Here is a 21,821-nt window from a genome sequence, read left to right as displayed (position 1 = left end):
GGGGGGATGACAATGGACTGCCCCCAGGAGAGCCATGAAATGCACCGGCAGGCTCCCTCACCCCCAGGACAACAGCATCTGCCAGCACGCAGGCTCGCTCCCACTTCAGACTCACATCCCAACCCTTGTCCACAGGTTGCAGTTCCCACATCGCCTCAGAATTCAGGGCAAACAGCTCTGTTTGGAGCCTACATGATCCCAGAATGCCTGGGAGTCTACTATTTATAATGCGCCTCTATATGCCAACAACTGTTAAAATACATGCATTAACTCACTTCATGTATTTAAATTTGAGGAGAGGATGCAAAAATAACTGGAATTAGCTTCTGGAGGGCATGTCCCTTGTAGGACAGGCTTCCCCAAACTAGCTGTTCTAGGAACCCATCTATATCAGTGTACCAGCTGGTGTTGTTGTGAGAGGGTGCGTGAGGACAAAGTAAAAAAAAATATTATTATTTTCTCTCTTTCAACATGTTTGCCCATTTCAGGATGGGTGATTTACGAGTGCACCTGCCCACACTGCGCTGAGTGTTCAGCAGTTTTTGACCAAAAACAGCATGACTCTGTGCTCCACTCTCCCTAGTCTCCTGATCTTACCACAAATGACTTTTTTTTGTTTGTTTCCCGAGGTGAAAAGAGTCCTCAAGGGGAAATGTTTTGCTGAAGTGGAAGAGGTGAAACAAAAAGTGGTAGAAACACTATAAGCCATCAAAATCGATGAGTTCAAAAGCTTTTCTGAGCAGTGGAAAAAAAATCTCGATAGGTGTATTACATCAAATGGAGAGTTCTTTGAATGTGACTGAAGTTTAAACATGTAAGAATAAATACACAATTTTTTATAAATGAATTCTGTGGGTTTTTTGGTCCCCCCATACATGTATTAACTGATTTAACTAAGTGCTGCTATTATCCCTATTTCACAAATGAGGAAACAAGCACAGAGAGGTTGAGTAGCTTGGCCAAGAGCACACAGCTGGTAAGCCACAGAGCCGGGAACTGAACCCAGGCCTTCAGGCTCCGGAGCTCGTGCCGCTAACACGAGGCTCTGCTGACTCCCAGGGAAGCGCCCACACCCCCTGCCCCCGAGGCCCCGCCACAGCAGCTCAGGCTCCAGGGCCCGGCAGCTCTTCTATCAGCAGGGCCTGCCCACCCCGTGGCCCCTGCCAGGCCAGCCCAATCAGCCTAAACTCACAAACGAGCAAGATGATCCCGTAAGAGGAAAACAGAAAACCTGTCCTTCCACATCCCACTAAAACAGTGCCCTCCCTCCGTGCGAGGCCCTGGGAGAGGCCTGGTCTGGAGGAGGCCGGGAGCTGCTGGCCTGCGCTGCTGGAGGAGGCGGCTGACCCTGCCTGGGCCGCTCCAAGGACGGGACGGCAGCAGCCAGCCAGCGCTCTGGCCCCCGCCACACGCCCTCCGGGGACTTACGGGGTGGAGCAGGCGGACTCGGGCTCGCTCTCCTCTGCGGCGCTGGTGTAGAACTGCAGCAGCTCATCCTTCATGGACAGCTCATGCCGGAGCTGAGACACCTGCACAGACACAGACAGGGGCCCATCGTTCTGGTCCCACACGGGGCAACGTCCCCGCCGGTGCTCAGACACCTACTGCTCAGTGACAGCATTTTTCAAATTCCTCATTAAAAGTGAAGGCCTGTCATTGGTTTATGTAATTCAAAGAAAACACATAGTTGAGCGTCATCCCATTTAAGAAAAATCCAATGAGTTACTTTTTTGGCAAAAATCCCTCAGCCTAAATTTGTAATTTTTGCTTTGGTACAGAGAAGAGGTGAGAAGGGACCAGAAAGTTCTAGAATGAGGTCTGGGGGGCACAAGATAGCATGTGGGCTTTGCAAGCACCTGGGCAAATGACCAGAGAAATGGATCATGTTACCAAATGCAAGATGAGGCCATTAGCTTCCGCCAAAGCCTAATCCCCTGGAACCGGGGTCCTGGGGAGGCCAGCTCCAGGGGGGCAGCTCCAAGCGGCTTGACCACCCTTGCTCTCACCCCTGGACAACCTCACAGTCCCACCCGGTGACTGCTGCCCTCCTGAGTCAGGAACCCCTGCTTGTTGGTGTCTCGGCCCATCTGTGCTTTTGCCAAGCCCTGAGCATCCTTCTGAGCCCACGTGATGATCTGGCCTCTCAGAGGAAAGGGAGGGTGGCCGGTCCAACACACCCAGGCCTGCCAGGGGCCGGGGCTCCACGCACCTACCAACTCAGCGAGGCCTGTTCCCACTGCGGCGACCCCGCCCCACTGCAGGGAGGAGACACAGAGAACGGGAGCGGCAGGAAGGCCACATTCCGCGTGCAGGTGGCCACTCCAGCACAGGCAGTTCTTGGGCAAGCCCTGCAGAGGGCCTGTCCGAATGGGGGCCATTCCGTCATCTCTGACCCCGCCCACGGCACCCTCCACCCAGCTCCTCACCTCCTCCCTGATGTGCTCCACCTGCTCCTCCAGAAGCTCGTTCCTCTCGGTGAGGGTCTTGTTCTTCTTCAGCAACGACTGGCCAATCCGGGCAGCCAATTCTAAATCCCGCTCTTTCTACGAAAGGCAGAGGGAGAGCAGAGGTTGAAAGAAATACTCAGGCTTCCGGAAGGAGCCCACAGTGCTCAGTGCCCACGGAGGAAAACAAGGGCATTTAGAAATCAGAAAGGGATGAATAATGCGCCGTCCATTCAGCAGCGTGTGATACTCGTCGGAAGGGCTTACACCGTGCCTGCCTAACGTGCGGGAGTGATGCCGACCTCAAAGGAAACCTGAACATCTGATGAGAACAACAGGAAAAACCTGCTTCCAAAGCATTTCTCTGGCATTTGAGTCGTCACTTGATAACTGGTCTCTCAGGAGAGACCTGAGGGCTGGGCTACCGTACTGCCACAGACCAGCCCATGGAAACCCTCTGTGACCAGCTGCTGGATGAATGAATGAATCCAGAAATTCCAAAGCTCCTGCAATAAAGCCAAGAGCAGCACAGGGAGGCAGCCTCCTCCCTTATAGTTGCCTCATAGGAAGCAAAAACGTTTCAAGTTACCCTGACATAGAATATGTTTCTCTTCATGGGAGGCTACTTAGGCTTCATTTAAAAAAAAACAACCAACCAACCACCTTTCAAAATGGAGGGATAATGCATAAAAGGACCCAACTTCAGAGCTGACTATGTGTTCAAGACACAGAATGTTCTGTTAGTTCGGCCGATGACATTGCTTGGAGCAGAGCAGGACAGCGAGGAAAATCTTTAGTGGCCTCTGAGGGGTTCTGCTGCCTCGATGGGAGGAGAGACGTCCCCGGACGGTGGGGACAGCAGGGCGGCTGCCATCCCCCGATGCAGACTTCGGACCCCGCCCGAGGGGCTGTTTGCCACAAGGGTTGGATTCAACTTGCTCACTTTTAGGTGGGAGTTGGCAAGGGGAGGAGAATTCTGGAAAACTAAATTAGTTTAGAAGCCTGTGCTAATTATTCTGTTCACCTGGTGTAAAAGGCCAACAAATAGGAACATGCGGTTGTTAAGAAAAAATAACATAAATGGAGCCACTTTAAAATGAAGCCGGAGCTCCCATCCCAGAGGAAATGCCTCCCACGTCTTACACATTTTACACCTCAAACCTCTGAGATGTTAAAAAAAAAGGGCACAATAACCTTTGGACTGAGCCTCGGGCGACTCTGTGTCCCAAAGAACTGTTGACAAGCATAACCAGAAAGCAGGTATTAGGATTACTGGACCAATGGCTATCGGGCTGAAAATTAAAAACATCCTTCAGAATGAACATCGCTGTGTTAGCTTTTCTGCACCAATAGAAATGCCTACCTTCTATTGATGGAGCTGCTCCCATTCCCCTTCCCATAAATATCCAGCGCCTTTGTCTCCTAATTGGAACATTATTTGGGTTTCTGCCTCCATCAATGCTCCCTGAATAGATACTCTATTTTTTTTTTTTAATCTCAAATAAATGCTGTTACCTCTCACTTTGAAAAGCCTTTTATTTTTAGGTTAACACAGTTAAGAACAAGAAAAAAAATAGCTGGGAAGAGTCCTGCCTCCTGATCTGCTATTAACTAACTACACGGCCTTAGCCTAACGGCCTCGGCTCACCAACGGGCAGCTACGCACACTCTAAATTAGTCTCCTCCAAAGACAGGTTACAACTTTGAGCAGGTTGAAAATCATTTTTGTAATGGCAACTGACATTCCGGTTTAAATGAAATCGCACAGCACAGAACTGAAATACCAAAGTGCCTTCCATGTAGTAAGGGCACTATTTCACATCTGAACTTCTGCTTATCATATATTCACTCCGGTGAGTACTGGGTCACCACCTAAGGCGCACCTCTCACAGCAGGCACTGGGCCACGGCTGACCTGCTCCAGGGGACCTGTCCTACTCTGAGACAGTGTGAGTTCGGGTTCTGATGGAACATCCCTGGCCTAGCTCCCTCGTCTGTCAGATGCGGGAGAACAGAGGGGCAGACGAGCAGCGATGACCTTCAAAAAAATCTTCTAGCTTTATGATTCACTGACTTGTATGATTCCAAAAAAAAAAAAAAAAAAAAAAAAAATCCACAGCTTTTATTTCTAACTTCTTTACTTCACACAACAGCAGTACGCCTTCCCTTTGCTTATGGCAGGCGTTCCCTGAATTACTGGAGATCAGAATGTCGTCACTTGGGAAGACTCTGGATTTGATAGGGATTTGGCCCTTCCTCCCGCACAGGTGATGGGCTCTCTCCCCCGGTTCTTCGACAGTGCTAAACCCTGTACCTGCTGTCACTTTGTCCCAGAAGCCGGCTGGGGGTCACGCCAAGTGAGCCATAAATACCTCCAGCGCATTCCCAGTCTGTGCCTTCCGAGCACTCCCTCCCAAGGAACGAAGGGGGCCCGTGAGCCTGCCCACTCAAGTGAGATGCTCATCTCTGCGTGGTTACCCATGCCAGCGACTGTGCCTACCAAGGAGGCTCTATCTCAACGGCCCTTTATCACTCCTCAGACGCAAGAGTCGTGCTTATTTGGTACCTGGAGGAACGGGCCCAAAGGAGGGATGTGAGGGAACTTGCACACCGGCCTGCCCAGAGGCTGACCTAAAGTCACCACAGAGTCCAAGTGGCGCCCGTGGGCTAACACACAGTTAAAACCGCAACACCGAGGTCCATTTCCCTTTGAAAGTGTGGTCTCTACCAAGCCCGCCCGAGTCTACTCAATTTCACTCCTAGAGCAAGTTCTCAGACTGAGTATCCAGCAGGTACTTAAATGCCCATTGGCTCACTGTCCTGCTCTTCCTTGTGTCCATCATGCAACTGTGGGGGTTCAGAACGAGTCACCCCAAGATGTGTCTCTGTGGTATGCAGACTGTTCTGGCTAAAGGCAACTTCTGACATTCCCTTAACTACCTAGAAGAACTTACATTAGGGGCATGGCCCATAGTAAGAGGTTATGAGAGATAACCTCTTTTGACCTATCTAAAGTGCAGAACAAACTTCTATTACTGAGCATCTGCTCTTCTTATCATCCTGCAATGTCCGTTTGGAGACCCCAAGGTCCCGTTTCTCATCCCTAGCTCAGGATGTCTTATATGCCCATGGTCCCTTTCAACCTCTGACCCTCTCCTGCACGTGGGGTTCCCATATGTATGCCTGTAGTCAATTTGGTAATTTCCTCTTGCTAATCTGTCTCATGTCTGTTTGACTCTTAGGCCAGCCAGAAGACCCTTGAGGGTGGAGGAAGGTTTGTGTCTCCCCCACACCTCCAAGGGGCTGAGTTCCAAAAAGCACAGTCATTTGCTATGTCTTAGCCACAGTTTGTATGCAAATACCACTGCAAACAAATCAGGCAAAAAAATGATAATAATGAAGACCAGCTGGGGAAGGCCATGCGCGAGCAGGGGAAGGATGAAGAAGGCTGCCCCCAGCTCACCAAGGCCAGAGCCCAACAGGAACAGGCAACAGGAAAAGACAGAAGGGTAAGTGGGCAAGTGGGCAAGTGGGCCAGTTCAACAACCACCGCCTCGCCCCTCGCCCCTCCCCATTACCTCCCCCAGCCTCACCCCTCCCTGCCCCACTGACGCCAAGCTGTCACCTCTACACCAAAAATCTAATCTTTTTAGGACAATAAAGAAAACTCTAACTGCTGGTTAAAAAAAAAGGGGGGAGGGGAGAGGCGGCAAGATATTATAGTAAAAATATTTATGGATGAAATGAAAAAAACTAAACAGAAGTTATCGCAGTGTCTGGTTTTTCTTTACTAAGGCGACCGGCTGGTTGGGTTTCTCTTAGAAAATTACAGGAATGAAAACACTCCCATTTCTTATGAGCAGCCAACAGCGGATAGGTGTTTTACTTCTGAATACAGGAAAACAGCTAGGAAGCGACCACCGGGTTCGACTGCAGTGAGAATAAAAGGCTACAAATAAATAATTTAGGCCCTTGGAAATAAGGTACTGAAAGAACAGGAAAGGTGGCAAGGTGGAGCTCACTCTAACTCTGCTCACTCGTGCTTCACAGATACGCCTTGTTTAAAAAGACGGTGACTTGTGTCTCAGCCCCTTTACCCAATGAACACAACCCCTGGGGCGGGACAGCTGCCTGCCTCCCACCGTCAGCAGCGAACTCATTCACCAATTTCAGGATAAAAAGCATGACTAAGAGGCCCTCGGAATAACCCTCTCTGTAACTGGGGAGGAGGCGAGCTTCGCCCAGGTAAATTCTGAACAGCAGCAGCCAGCCAGGGCAAGCTGCTGACTCCTCTTCCCCTCTAGCCCAGAAGCAAACGCTCCAAGCTGGCCATGCCTTGGCTTCCCGTGCAAACGCCCCCAGCGCCTCACCTGCAGGCAAGCAAATCAAAGCATGTGATCGTGATCGAAGGAAACAGAACCAAAGCCACACGGTACATCTGCCACATGCTGTATCAGTGAGACATTAACCAGGAAACGCTTCTTCCTAAGAAAGGCAGTGACTCAGATGCGATTCTTATCAGGAAGAAGAATGGCATATAAAAAAACACATAGATATACACGGGCCATGGCGAGTCACTAAAATAAAACCAAGGTGGCACAACATAGAGCCACCTCAAAAATGGCTCCACAAGTACTCTTTTCAGTAACTCAATTATTTTAAAAGACAATGGCAAACTCTTTATACATGGACACACCTTTAAGAAATTAGCTTGGAGGGGAAGTGAACTATTTTTAACCAGCATCTGCATAAAGGGCTGGAGTCCCAGGCTCCCTGGGAAGAGCTCCCCCCGCAGAGCAGAGCCTATGTCACCTGTGGAGGTGTCACCCAGCGCTGCCATCTCAAACTCCGCAAAAGCCAAGAATGTGCGCAGTGGACACACACAGAGGCAGCTCCCATAAAAAACATTACCCAGGTCATGTTTCAAAAGTAAACACGTTCCACTGACGATCAACCAACCATACTCCCCGAGACTAAACATGCAGGACAATAAACACAACAGCCACCACAACCGTCACAGGCACTGCTATTGGGGACCTGGGTTGGAAAGCAGCCGAGCTATTGTGGGCATCTTCTGCCCTCTCAGGTTCAGGTCCCTTGACTGCAGAATGGGGACCCAGTGGCATCTACCTCTGAGCTACCGTAGAATTAATGAGATGCCACACGGACAAACAGAGCTCACAGTAAAATTTCACCCCTAATCATAAGGATGACAACAGAGGCGGACATTTATCAGAGGCCCATCACCGCATGGTTGAAGGGTCCACTGTAAGTGACCTTTCCCCTCCCTCAAAACACTTACCTCCTCAAGAAGCCGAGTAACAGCATCAATGTCATTATATGTCTTAGTCATCTGGCCAACTCTTTCAGCACATAAAACTGCAAGAAATAAAAATGACAACGGATCAGACAAGAAATGATAAGAGTTGGCGAGGACGTAGAGAGGAAGGAACCCTGGTGCGCTGCTGGTGGGAATGTAAATTGGTGCAGCCACTACGGACGATAGTACGCAGGTCCCTCAGAAGATGAAGACTACAGCTCCCATATGACTTAGCAATCCCTCTTCTGTGTATCTACCCGAAAAATTTGAAAACACTTATTCGTAAAGATACATGTACCCCTATGTTCATTGAAGCAAATACAGTAGCCAAGACATGGGAACAACCTAAGGGTCCTTGGGTAGATAATTGGATAAGGAAGATGTGGTACATATATACAATGGAAGGCTACTCAGCCATAAAAAATGATGAAATATTGCCATTTGCAACAACATGGAGATAGATCTTCAGAGTATCACACTAAGTGAAACAAGTCACACAGGAAAGGACTAGAACCATATGATTTCACTCTTGGGTGAAATACTTTAAAAAAAAGCAACAAATGAACAAAACAAACTCATAGACACAGACAACAGAATGGTGGTTTCCAGAGGGGAAGGGAGTAGGGGGAAGACAAAGAAGGCAAAAGGGGTCAAACACATGGTGACAGGAGACTATAGACTTCAGGTGGTGGGCACACAATAGATAATACAGACGTTGTATTATAAAGCTGTACACCTGGAATTTATATAATGTTATTAACCAATATTACCCAATGTGTTTCATTTTTTAAAAACATCAATGAAACTACCAATGCCACAAACCTGCCAAACAAATGACCCATCTAACAAAGTGGCTTCAAAATTGTGCCTGTGCATCAGGCCCAAAGGGTCGCTGGTTGTGCCAAGTTCAACCCACACAGCATTCAGCACCACTCAGTTTAAGTTCCCAGTTCCAGGGGATGGCCCAAAGCTCTGAGTGGGTGAGGGGGTGGGAGGGACCTCTAATCCCTGCAAAGCCTTGACATTGTGTGTGAAGTACTTGGAGGTGGTGCTGGGGCCAAGGCACTGGAGTGGACGGGATCTGGCCTCTTACAAATTCAGCACACTAAAATAGGTCAGCAGCTCAGCCACCAAAATGATTGGAAAGACCAACAGGATCTAGACCTCATGAAGCACAGAGACCCAACCATGTGGACGAAGTTTGATCCTTCAGAAAGCAGCTATCGGTATAATTATTAAACAACAGTCTTGGCTCATAATTTCATAATGGTACAGCTCCCTCTCCCCAAATGGGCTACATTCTAGGGCTAGGCAACCAGTTTCCATACCATGAAAACTAGGGTGGCAGAGTTTTTAATCCATGCCAAAAAGACCTGCACTATTACTGTGACACATGTAACAGATTGAAATGTTCTCTCTCTCTGACCCTACCTTCATTCTAGCCTGTATTTATCCTGTGGCCTTCAGGTAAATAGCTCCTGCTATAGATTATTAGATGAATCAGGCTTGAGCCTTGAGCTTTCTGCAAAGATTTGCAGGAGCATCAGACCAGACTCAGATCAGCAGGGGTCAATGGCCCAGGCAGCTAAGATCTAGAGCTTTCACAGTCTTCCTGGATCCCTGCTGGTGCCTAGGTGTCAAAAGACTCTTGCTCCATCCATCCTCCCTTCCCTTTACATAAAAGAAGCCTGAATTCTGGGCTCTCTTAAGAGGGATTTGCAGAAACTTGAATGCAACTCCCGTCTTCTCAAGATGGAGCCTTCTTGATCTACAGACCTTTCTTTACTCCGAACTATGATGTTTTGAATACTGGCCTTTATGAAGAAGCATCAGGAAGATGAACCTTGAACTGGTAAAACGCACACATGTGCACACACACACATAGCAGTTACTTCATTACAAGGAAATTAGTTTAGGACTGTGTGTCTTTGTTCTCCCTTCCATTAGAGAAAAACCTTGTGCAATGAAAGAAGACTATAGTCTGCTAAAAAAAAAAAAAAAATTCTTAGGTTTGTTTTATTTTAAATCAATGGCAAGGAATTGATTTCCAGTTCAACAAACACCAAGAAGGTGGCACGGGTTTTTTTCAGTGGAGGAAAGAGTAAATGCAAAAGGATTAAGGCCAAAGTATAAAACTTTTTGAAACCTGCCACTTTTGGGTGAAATAATAACTTCTTAGTAACTCTTCTTAACTAAGATTCTAGAGAGTTCAGCTTTGGCAATGACCCACATTCAATAACAGCCCACGCAAGGCATCTGGGAACTGGAGTGTATTACTAAACTCGGAGCATTACGGAGGGCAAGCTGCAAGGGAAATGCAATAGGTCTCTAAATATTTGATTAAATGCAAGCAGAGATCATCCTAGGGAAGGAGCTCAGAGAAATATGATCTATTGGAATGATTTTCTAGCTTAAGAAGGTGACCTAAAATCTGGTTCCAAATCTGAAACCCAACCAACACAGAGCCCTGGGAGCCAGGAGAAGGGGCTCCCCCTCCCCGCTTCTCTCCACCCCCCAGCACTTTATCACCACCCAGCACTTTACGGAAGGAACCCTAATGCCCACTGCAGGGAAGTGTGCAGCCTCACCTCCCTCGGAGCTGCCAGGTTGGAAAAGGTGAGGGGGATTTCTAAGGCTTGGTTCAAAATTGAATTTGATGGAGATGGCGTCTGGCTCAAATTGCTGTAAATAGTTCATCAGCTCACGGTCACAAGAAATTCATATGTGAAGATTCCTATGCTGTGGACAGGGATTGGTTTGCAAGCTGTCCAGCTGCCATGTTCTGCAACAGAGCAGATAAGACGCTGGAGCCCTCCAGCCAGGCGGCCGGGAGGTCGGCATCCGCACGCTCCCTTCGTCAACCAGAAACGGACCAGCGCCGTCACCATAGGCCTCTCTCGGTGCTGCCACCTGTACTGTGACTGAGGACCTGCTCCTGCCCACTATGTTCTCAAAGGACCAAGTCCTCTGCTATGTCCAGGGAGAAAAGAAAACCGCTCCATTATAACTCTTGTGCTCTATGTCACCCTGATGTAGGAGAATGACAGTCAGAACCGCTTTTCCTCTGGGATCCTAGTAACCAGAAATTACACTTCCTTTTTTGAAGCTAATTTTTTGATACAAGAAATAATACAGAGATACCCTTTACCCAGTTCCGCCCAGTAGTGGCGTTTTGTAAAATGATTTATCAACTGGGACCCTGACATGGAGACAGTCCCCAAACCTTACTCAGGTTTCCCCAGCTTCCCATGTGCATGCACACATGTATGACTATGAAGCCCTATACAATTTTATCACCTAGGAAGGTCTATGCATCCACCACCACAAGGCTCCCTCGTGGTGCCCTTTTATACAACTAATTACAAAAAAAGCCTTAACATATTTTAAGAATTAAACCTGCCAAAAAATGTACACTTGGGCCAGGGGTGTTTCCCAGCATTAAGCAGTCAAGCACGTCGTCACTACGCATGCAATGTTAGAAGGCTAGGCGGGCCCTTTCTTGTTCAATTAGGGCTGCAGAGGGATGGGGGGCCCCTCCGACCGACGTCCCGAGGCCTCTGACAGAGCCTCCCTGCGGCCCTCAGAGGCATGAATGAAAAGCTACTGCTGCCTCGGAGCTATGCAAGTGTGTGTGTTATTACTCTAGGTGTGTTTTTAAAAACACATACAGTCCAAATCGAGGGAGGGGGCAATGTACGGATTTATCACACACAGAAAAAAAAATTAGGGTAGCCATAAAATATCGACATTTGGATGGGATTACAAATTTTCATTCTTTTTTTGTGCGAAATTTGTGTGTGTGTGTGTGTGAGCATGCACTGATGGGGAACAAATTACTTAAAATATTTTTCTAGAAGATCTACAACTGACGACACTCCAAGGTGCTGGGGTCCTCCCTGAGGCCACCTTAAGAGGCATTAGTAACGGCAGCAGCAGCCCCCTCCCGAACACACTTCCTATGATGGGCCTGGTTCACGGCGCCCCGCACGGATTATTTCATTTAATCCTCAGAGCACTAACTCCCACAGGGGAGGTGCTCACATTAACCCCATTTTACAACAGGAAACTGAGGCCCATAGAGGTTAAATAATTCGTCCAATGTCACACAGCTAGCAAACAGCGAGTTTCAAAATAAGGAGAGACTCCCAGCAGGGGCAGCAGATAACATTTATGGATTTAACGTGCTTTCTCATTAAGTCCTATGACGACTCTGCAGGGGTAGGTGCTGTTATGAGGACCACCCAAAAACGTATCCAAAGAAAGTAAAACAACAGACTTCAACCTCTATGACTTAATAAGGAAAAAAAAAAGGGTCTAAGTCCTAGAAAAGAAGTGTAACACGCCTACTATAGCGAAGCAGGCATACATACCCGGGGCACAGGTCTAGCAGCACCAAACTAGCATCACACATTTATCGTCATGCCCCAGGCTCTGCACTGAACAAGACGGGAGACTCGCCTTCCTGGGGTGCACAGAAAACAGGCAGCCCACGTGCCTGTCGGGAGGGTTTTTCTAAGGGGCGTGCCCACGTAAGAGCTGTATTTCAGAAAACATTCTGGCTGCAGTGCAGAGAAACGGGAGGGGGGGGGGGAGGTCCGCGGCGAGGCTGTTGATCGATCCAAGGTTCTCCTTGCTGGTGGTGGGGTGGAGAGAAGTGGTCTCTTTTCTGGAGAGAGTTAAGAGTTAAGACACAGGACTGGGCGGGAGGTAAATCAAACAGCGCAGAATCTGGGCTTCTCGCTGGGACAAGGGGGGCGCTGAGCCCATTTCCTAGGGTCCCCATGTGAGATGGGCACGTGAGACCTAAGGTCAGAAACAAGATGGGGTTGCCCCAGTGCAATCACTGCACAGGGACAGCCGCTGAGGTCGCCATGGAAAAACATGCGAGGCACAGGGCTTGTCAACAGGAGCTGGGACTTGGACAGCAGAGAAAAGCTGGCCCACACATCAGTGAACTGTGTCTTCTCACTCTGAGCAGCAGCCGCAGGTGTCAGCTAAAAAAGCATCCTTCCGTTTGGCCCCTGATTCCGCAGGTAGTAAATCTAATAAAAATGTCTGCCCCGTTCAAAGGGACAAGGGGTAGAGGGTTCACAGCCCGAGAGCCACGGCCAAAAAGCTTCCCATGAATTCTGAATGAGTCACCCCTGACGCCAAGCTCCCAGGCATGACAAATAGGTGTCCTTTACAGCTTTTGAATTGAATGTGTCAGTGCTCGGCTGAAAAACCTTCACCGGCTCTGCCACTACTGCCTACAAGCAGCAGCCTCAACACCTAAGCCACGGGGGCCACCCTGACCTGGCCCCAGCCGGCCTTTCTCGCCTCCTCACCGGCCACCTGTGCCCATTTTCCATCACAGCTCATCCACATCCAATGATGCTACTCTCCGGTGCCTGGCCTGGCACATGTGTGCTGCTATTTCCTTCTGTGGGGGCCTTTCTGCCACATCTCCACCTGGGAAGTCCCTGCTCCACCCCGTGGCCCAGAAGGAAGATGGTGCCTCCATGGAGCTGACCCCCACCCAAGACTTACCCGCTCTGTCCCCTGTTGGAACCCCTGTGCCCTATACAGTCAGCCTGGCCTTGGGAGACATCTAGCAGACATCTATCTAGACTGGGCCGACTGGGCGAAGCACTCCTGAGGGGGCGTCTTCAAATGGCTGTTTTGACGCCGCTGCTCTGGAGCAACGCCCACTTGTCTTGGCCACACACAGCGCTGATGGGTGAGACACGTGTGGCCACACACTTGATGGCAGGGAGACTCAGGCTCTGAGAAGTCAGACAGCTCGCCTAAGGTCACGAGGACTTCCAAGCCAGCAGGCCTACGTGTCTGCCCTACATAAATAAAAATATACATCCACACGAAAACCTTCACACAAAGGTTTATAGCAGCATTGCTCATTAGACCACAAAGTGGAAACGATCCAAATGACTCTCGAGTGGTGGGTAAATAAACCAGATGGGGAATGGCCGCACAATGGAGTGTTATTCAGCTGAAGAACGGATGAAGTGTTGATATACACGCTACAGCACGGGCGAACCTCGAAACCTTGGGCTCAGGAGCCAGACACAAAAGGCTGCGTGTTGTAGGATTCCATTCTTATAAAGGATCCAGTCTAGGCAAGTCAGAGAGACAGAACGAGGGTCAGGGGTTCCCTGGGACTGGGAATGGGGAGGGCATGAACTGTAAACAGGCACGAGGCACCTCGTGGGAGGAGCAGAATACAAATGTTCTAAAACCGAAGTACAGGGATGGGGGCACAACTCGGTGAATTCACTACAAACCATTCAAATGTCCACTTAAAATGGGTGACTGTTACGATATGTAAACTACACCTTAGTATTTTAAGTTACCAAGTAACATGCAAACAAGCGTCCCTGAACCACAACACACACACTGTATTCCAACCACTTCGGCAGCACTCCACAGTGTAGAAGCCCCCTTTTGTCACCTCGGTCCCCACCGAGCCTTCCTGGGTGGTGGCCTCAGACAGCGCAATTGCTCAGGAGCAGCAACCACCCATTCAAAAACCAGCACTGATAAAACGCACAGGAGTCTGCCCCAGAGAGACTAGATTATTTTTAATTAGATAAATTTCATTAAAATTTGCTCAGATGGCAGGACAATTTCAGGGTAGATCCATAAGAAAACCAGAAAACCAAGGGCCAACACTCCAGCTAGTGAGAAGAGCGTGACTTTGAACTCTCCTCCCAGGCACGACGCTCTCCTAAACGTCACCCAAGTTAAGGTCACTTCTTGGAGGCTCAGCCAAGTCCCTCGCTTAGGGGTTGTCCTTCAATATCTACAGAATAATTTAGACTTGACCCAATAGCCCAACTGACTCCCTAAGGCTCACAAGACACAAGACACACACTACTTGGTTAAAAAAAAACAAAAAACAAAATTTAACTATTTTGATTGAGCCCTTGAAGTGGATCCAGGAATAGGGTACAGGCCTACCAAAAATGGTTTCAGCCACAATAAACCTAATTCTTACAAATATCCCTTTGTTCCTTCCCACCGGGATGGTGTTAAGTCACATGAAGACAGCTGAGTTTTATTTTGGGCCCAGTGCATAGGTGATTAAAAAAATAATAAAGTAAGGTTTTGTTTTACTCCCAGACCAGTCTTTGCAAGGGAAAGCTTCCTTCTAATCAACACCCCAGAGAGGGATGAAAACCTAAAAGCCCTGATGTGCATCTTATCACCCCAAGATAAGCAGTTGTCCTGGACAGTCCTGAGAAAGAAAGGGGCAACCTCAAGTTCAATGTGGCGCAAAGAGATGAGAGGCCGAAAGCTGCTAAGAAAGAAGCTGCATTAACAAGAAAGGCATCAACTGATAAGCAGCTGTGTCTGAAGCCAGACGCCAACAGGCGGACTGCGGCTACCACTCTGCGGTGAGACGTGCTGATTTATCACGGCAGCCCCTGGGACGGCCTCTGGGGCAACGAGGTGGCAGAGGCCAGCCCACTACGAGGAGCAGTCTGTTCTGCCCTCGCCAGCATCTTGTGGTGTCGGGTCTGCGCACTGGGCAGTGGGGGAGAGGTGTCACACGCCAAGGGAAGTGACCTGACAATACAGCTCTCTCTACATGTTCTTGCTCATCAGCATCGGTAGCTGAAATTTCAGTGTATTTTACTGGCTCACCTTCCCTGGCCAAGGCCGGCTGAGGGCAGGTCCCCAAAGCAAGTGACTGAAGAAGTGGGGAAGAATAAACTGCTACGCTGGGCATTTGACAAATGTCATTTCACTTAAAACCCGCAATACCCCACGGTACAAGTACAATCCCCGATGAACACACCAGACAGAGAGAGAGGCCACATGCCTTGTCCAAGGTCAGGCAGGACATATCACAGACTTGAACTTGGTCTGTTAGATGCCGTCATTCACCCCACCCAGGACTGGCCCGCTCAGTGTTGATTAATGGTGGCCGTTCATCACCAGGATAGCCAATGAGGGTCTGTGGGCAAACCCAAGGGCTCTTTTCTGACCGCTCACCATGTGCCTGGCATTCTGCTAAGTACTGGATATCTATCATCAACTTTAGAGTTTACATTCATCCTATGAGGAAAGCAGGACTATTGTCCGTATTTTAGACCTGAAGAAAGTGCCCAAGGTCACAGAGTTATTAGGGAAGGGCCTGATCTGTTTGGCTCCCAAACTGATGCTCTTAACTGAAGAGTAAATAAATGAATCCTGCCCCCAGGGGAATTCTTGGCTTAGTAGAGAAGGTAAGACACATGCATAAATCAGTATAATTCAGAGGAGCTAGCAGGAAGTGCCAGGGAGAGGTGCTACTGCGGGGTTTCAGAGACCAGAAGGCTGGGAGTGGCAGGGGGTTGGGGGACAGGTGCCAGACGCAAGCAGAGCTGCAAGGAGACCCCAACTACACAGATCATGGGTGAATTTGCTCATGGCCAGCCTTGGGGTGACGCTGGGACCCGTACCCCAGTAAGAGAACTGCCCAGAGCAACTGACATCCCTGGAGGCCTGCATGGGGTTGCCATGGATACTAACAACAAAAGCCCAGGCTGGATCCAAGGTGAAGGTGATCTAAACACCATCAGCAAAGAGACCTTAGGGCAGGTGCTGAGGGCAGTACTGATAAGCCAGGTCTGCTCCTTCCTCATCTGTGACCCTAAGGGACAGAGTCCTGCATGGCACCTGTGCGTGCTGCGGCCACACTGTCAACATAGACACCGGGGAAGCCGATGGCTCCTTCTCTGGGGTGGACATTCCCACTCCACAGGACCAGAGGCATCACAGCCACCCTTGGACTCAGACCACCCAAATACAGCCATGCTCAAGGCGGCCCAGGGCTCTTCGTGCCGCCGCTCATGCTTGGCCTTGGAACCATCCAGAGACGGGGGATGGCCCAGCAGGGTTCACCTGAGGCTCGGGGCGCTGGCCCGAGGCGCGCCATCAGGCTCCAGGTTCCCACTGCCAGCCAGCACTTTTTTCATCCCTGCTTCTCCAAGATAAGGTCTGGCGAGTCCTCAACACCTGAAAACCACCCTCTGATGCTGCCACCCCGGACAGCAGCCGTCTCGAAGGACCAGACACACTCCCCCTGCAGCCCACGCGCCAGGAAACCCAAGCTGCTGGTCACAGCACTCAGACCACGCCACGTGCTCCTTTCCGGCCCTCGCGGGAACTCAGGGACTGAACTCACTGAGTAACAGCCTCAGCAGTGTCCAGACGACAAAAGAAAATCACAAAGTCCAGCTTTTCTGTAGGGTACTCCCGGGAGAAAGTGTGGGAATCTGCCACACAATGAACTGAACCAGGGGTGCGGCTGGCACACAGAGGCCTGTGACCTACAGTTCCACGCCCAGCAGCCCAGCATGACCTTCCCCTGAGCAGAGGGGACCAGGAAAACCCAGCCAAGCTGCCCTCCACAAGGCCACTCAGCAAGCAACTGCTTGAGGTCAATTCCGGTTCCACCCCTGCAAGTCTTCTGTGAAGACACCAAGCGGGAGCCTGGATCTTTCCTCTCCCTGAAGGTTAAATGAGATAAGGGGAAGGAAGGGACTCTATTAGCTTAGAGCCCAGGGTGGCAGCCAGAGGGCCCCCCAGGCAGGGGGTGGGCCGGTTCTGTGCCCGCAGCTCTGGGATCATGACCGGGCCAACCTCCCTTCCCCTCGGTTGCTTTGATTGTAAATGGGATTATCAGCTTGATCTCAAAGGCTGTCTTGAAGATACAATGAGTGACAATAAAAAGTGCCTATCACCCACGCAAGGTGACTGTATCTCCTGTATCTGTAGCTTTCAGAGCCACCCAAATACTAATTTTGTCCTTTGGTTTTCAACCCAAAGTGCCTCTTTTAAACCAGTGAGCGCAGGAAACCACCTACACCACTGGGGAGGCCCACACCCTGCACACATTTCCACTGTTCCCACAGGGGACTTGCTTCCCACTAATGCAAGACAAGGGTGGTGTGACGGTCTCAGAGAAAAACGAGTTGCTCTGGATACAGGACAGGTTTCCAGCAAAACTGGCCGCAGCGACCAGCCAGTCCAAACCAGACCCGCGTCTTCCTCTACTGCGCAACAGACTTCCTTCAGGCCAGGAGAGACCTTGTGAATTTTATTTTACAAAGAAAGCTAAGCACGTTGGCAATACAGTGTGTCTCTGTCTCTGTCTCTATCTCTCTCTCTCTTAAGGTTACTGTCCTGTAAATATTAACACTTCAGTTCCAGGACAGCGAAAAATATTTTATTGGAGAAAGGAGGGACATGGGATGGGAACAAACAAGAGAGAAGGGAGGGAATGTAAGTCTACCGTGGAAGCTGGCAAATACAGAGTGGGGTCTTCTCCCAAGAACGTGATCACAGGCACCCTGATGTCTAAGGGATGTGGACCCGTACAGGCGGTTGGGCGCTGGAAGCAGCCAGAATGTGAGTTAAAGCCCAGGTTGCCGGGCCAGGCCCGGAGTGTTGGACCCCGCAGGTCTAGGGCGAGGCCCACCAGGGTGCTTTCCTAACACGGTTCTGGGTGAACGCAGAGGCTGCTGGCGGACCCCGCTTTAGGAGGGGGTGTAAACGCAGAGGGCTGAGACCACTCCCTAGCCCGGTGACTTCAGGGCGGTTGTTTAACTTAAGCGGTCCTCTTGGAAACCCATGAAATGGAAATAACAACAGTACTTAACCTCACGCAGTCGTCTGAAGGGGTAAGTGCACAAATCCACATGAAGTACTTAGGATGGTGCCTGACACATGTAAGTACACCGTAAACACTGGCTGTCATTGGCACGGTCATTGGGCTCAGTTTCTTTTTAAGTGAAACATATATAGATATACGAAATACGTGCAATACAAAATTTCTTTCTCCTAACTAGGATACATGACACTGCCCCAGAACCGTGGCCTTTAATTCAGAATCCTATGGTTCAATGATTGGTTTTTTAAAAAGACATCCTACTATCCTTGAAGGCAGCAACACCTCTCATACTTTCATTTGCATAAGAATCCCCCCAAGCTCCTGTTAAAATGCAGATTCTGCCCTGACTGCTGTGGCACAGTGGGTTGGAGCGTTGTTCCATGAACAGAAGGGTCGTGGGTTTGATTCTGGTCAGGGCACATGCTTGGGTTGTGGGTTCAGTCACTGGTCAGGGCACATGCGATAGACAACCTATTGATGTTCCTCTCTCACATCCATGTTTCTCTCCCTCTCTCTCTCCCTTCCCCTTTTCCTAAAAACTAAGTCAATAAAATCTTAAAAAAAAATTAAATAGAGATTCTTGGACTCAGAGGGCCCAAGGAGGGCCCAACAGTCTGCATTTCTAGCAAGCTCCTGGGTCACGGGAGTACAGGGCAGGCGGGGTCGCCCAGTTTTAAGGGATACCAGCCGATCAGCGAGATCGGGGCTGGCCCTGCTCCTGCAAGAGCAGATGGAGGCCTTTCTCCTGAGCACTTCCAGGAACCTGACAAATGCACAGTCCCCACCAGTCTGTCACTCCCCTCTGCTGCCATGTCTACGTCTCTTTCATGAAACGGCCAGGCGGGGTGCCAGCCCGCAGCGGGAAGCCCCTTTGCTCTCTTCTGGCTGTTCCCCCTGGTTCCCCCTCTTCCCCAATTAAATCCGTTTAACTCTCCTGTCGGTGAAGCATTCGTATCTTCAAGATACATACTTTTTCTATGTGGCCAATTATAAAATAGCTCGAAAAGTAAAAGTTATGCTGAGACATGAAAATAGGTCATCACAGAGCAGAATTCTGACAAAGTGTTCTGACCTAAAGAACATCTAGGCATAGTCACTGTTTAAACACCTCGTTTCTCCCCCAGAATGCCTTGCTCTGGGCTGTGGGTAAAAGCCCCACGAACCCAACTAGGAAACCGACACTCAGCATGTGGGCGCACTTCATTGAACTAACAGTCTCCCTCTTCTCCGAAAGCAGCAGCAGCCCTGATACTGCCCCGCGGTGGGTTCCCCGGTGACCTCAGTGTCAGCCCTTGTACTTTTCTATTCGAAATATGTCTAAGGTTTTTCCCAAATCAGTGATACTGCTTTCAAACAGACAATGCTAGCACAAAAACATGCTTTAGTTATAATAATAACTCAGTCTCTTGCCCATTAACTCACCCAAGCCTGTTCAGTCCCAAGAAAACAAAACTCTTAACACAGAGTGCTGGAATGCTGCCAAAAAAAAAAAAAAAAAGAGAGAGAAAAAAAGAAGAAAAAAAAAGACAACTACTGATATTTGCAACAACATGTATGAATTTCAAAGACCTTAGTTAAGCAACAGAAGCCGGACAAAATAATACACACAGTTTGATTCCATTTCCATGGATCAAAGAACAGGCAAAAACAAATCTCAGGTGACACACGTCTGAGTGGTCTCTCAGGAGGCAGGCATAAGCCAGGGGACCTCCCAGGGGGCCAGAAATGGGCGTCTCTCGTGGTGGCTTCACAGGAGTGCCATTAAGCCACTCACCACGTAAGATCTACTGTGTTTGCTGTTACAGCTCATTAAGAAAATAAAAAGAGCGCTGGAGATCCAGGCACCAGCTGGGCCGATCCAGACACTAACAGGGAAGGGATCAGATTTGTGCAAAGGACAGAATTTACCCTCTTCCACGAGATCCAGGGTTTCACGCTGCTCCAGGCTGAACTTCCTCTCTTCATCTTGGTAGTCGTACTCAAAGCATTCTTCTTCCCCAACCTCGTCTCTCAGGGACATTGCTGAAGTCACTCCAAAGCCAAAACATCGCCCTAAGGGGTTGTCGTTGGGGGAGCTCCTGGCAGCCTGCCCGGGGGAGCCATTGGGGCCCAGGCCCCAGGGGCACACGCTGGGCCCCTGCCAGGGCCTGGGATATGCCCTGGCTGCACTGGAGTGGAGGGTGTACACAGGGCCATGGGCCCAGCATCGCCCAGGACAGACCCGGAAGGGAGGGGCTCCCCTGAGCTGGGAGGAGGGACCAGACAGGGCAGGGAGAAACACCTGTCAGAAGGGAAACGCCCCACCCAGCCATAGGGTGACCCTGCCAGGTATTGTCGTCAGCGGGGAGGCGGGCAGGCAGGGGTTAGACCTCAGAGCAAGCTCTCCGCCTCCAGAATCTTTTCCCCTCCCCTTTCCCCAGACCGAGGAGGAACCGTAGCTTCCAGAAGTTTCACAGCAACTGCACAGGGCAATCCCAACCAAGCCTTAAGCAGGCCGGGGCTGAAGGTGGGGCTCGAGAAGAGAAGGTGCCAGTGGGGAGACTGCCCAATGCCCTCGCACGAGGGATTTCCCGTGGGCTGCTCCAGAGGCTGAGACAAATCTGCTGTGACAACACCCTGCCTCAGTGCTGAACTGGGAAGGGGGTGATCATTCTGAATCCCACAAGAGGAAAAAAACTGCCGTAGCCATTACCCATGTGAAGCTCACGCCATCCCAGTCTTTCCCCGGTAATAACACATTGCATTTGCTCTTTTTTTTTTTTTAAAGTGCATGTTACACAAAGGGGGGAAAACTGGGACAACTGTAACAACATTAACAATAAAATATAATTTAAAAAATTAAGGGCGTTGTATAAATCTCGGCCTCAGTCTGCGTATTTACAGCCAAAGAGCTGTTCAACTGCTGGGAGTGGGGCGGTAGAATCTAGAGCCTCCTAGCTTGCAATGTTGCCTGGAAGAAGAATCCACAGTTTGGCTGCGCATCTCATTACGGATTCCTCAGCACTGTTTGGTTTTGCCTGTGACAGCGAAGATGGCAGGTTCCTCCATCAAACCTGCTAAAAGGTGGCCCAGAGCACGGGCATCTCAGAGCATCACAGCACATCCTGCAATTTGAGCGTTTCAGCCACCTCTCAGCTACATGCTGGCAGGTCTCCCTGCTCCCAACAGCCACTCCAGGAGATCTAGTCCACCCTCTGCTGACTCACCTCCCTCATCCTGAGGAATTCTCTGCACACGCTCAGCGACTAGGTCTCACCCAGGCATGAACCCTTAGGGTGGAGAGGCCTGCTCAGGCAGCTAAAAATGTCTGCTAAATTCAATTGCTACCTCCATGACAATCAATCGAAGACCACAGGTGAGGGCCTCCAAGTAGAAAGCCAGAATATAACACAGATTTTATT

The 21,821-nt window shown here is 49.8% G+C and overlaps 1 protein-coding gene across 9 annotated transcripts in view; it reads right to left on the bottom strand.

Moving 5' to 3' along the window:
• TRAK1 (trafficking kinesin protein 1) overlaps positions 1-21,821 on the bottom strand; it is a 98,884-nt gene that overhangs the window by 29,834 nt on the left and 47,229 nt on the right. For 6 of the 9 annotated variants that reach the window (XM_054594582.1, XM_054594583.1, XM_054594584.1 and 3 more), the window contains exons 3-5: positions 7,746-7,822; positions 2,427-2,543; positions 1,429-1,529 (exon numbers count right to left, since the gene is read on the bottom strand). In XM_054594582.1, the coding sequence (XP_054450557.1) occupies positions 1,429-1,529; positions 2,427-2,543; positions 7,746-7,796 (269 nt within the window). In that variant the 5' untranslated portion in view covers positions 7,797-7,822. Of the gene's footprint in view, positions 1-1,428; positions 1,530-2,426; positions 2,544-7,745; positions 7,823-20,328; positions 20,782-21,821 lie in introns of those variants that run through there. The other 3 variants (XM_054594579.1, XM_054594580.1, XM_054594585.1) reach the window with 2 other exon arrangements.

The sequence above is a fragment of the Pteronotus mesoamericanus genome, unplaced genomic scaffold (assembly GCF_021234165.1).
Source record: "Pteronotus mesoamericanus isolate MK-2021 breed Mesoamerican mustached bat unplaced genomic scaffold, CSHL_Meso_final scaffold_533, whole genome shotgun sequence".
Lineage (NCBI taxonomy): Eukaryota > Metazoa > Chordata > Mammalia > Chiroptera > Mormoopidae > Pteronotus > Pteronotus mesoamericanus.
The sequence above is the reverse complement of the archived record's forward strand: the minus strand, read 5'-3'. Positions and strand labels throughout refer to the sequence as shown.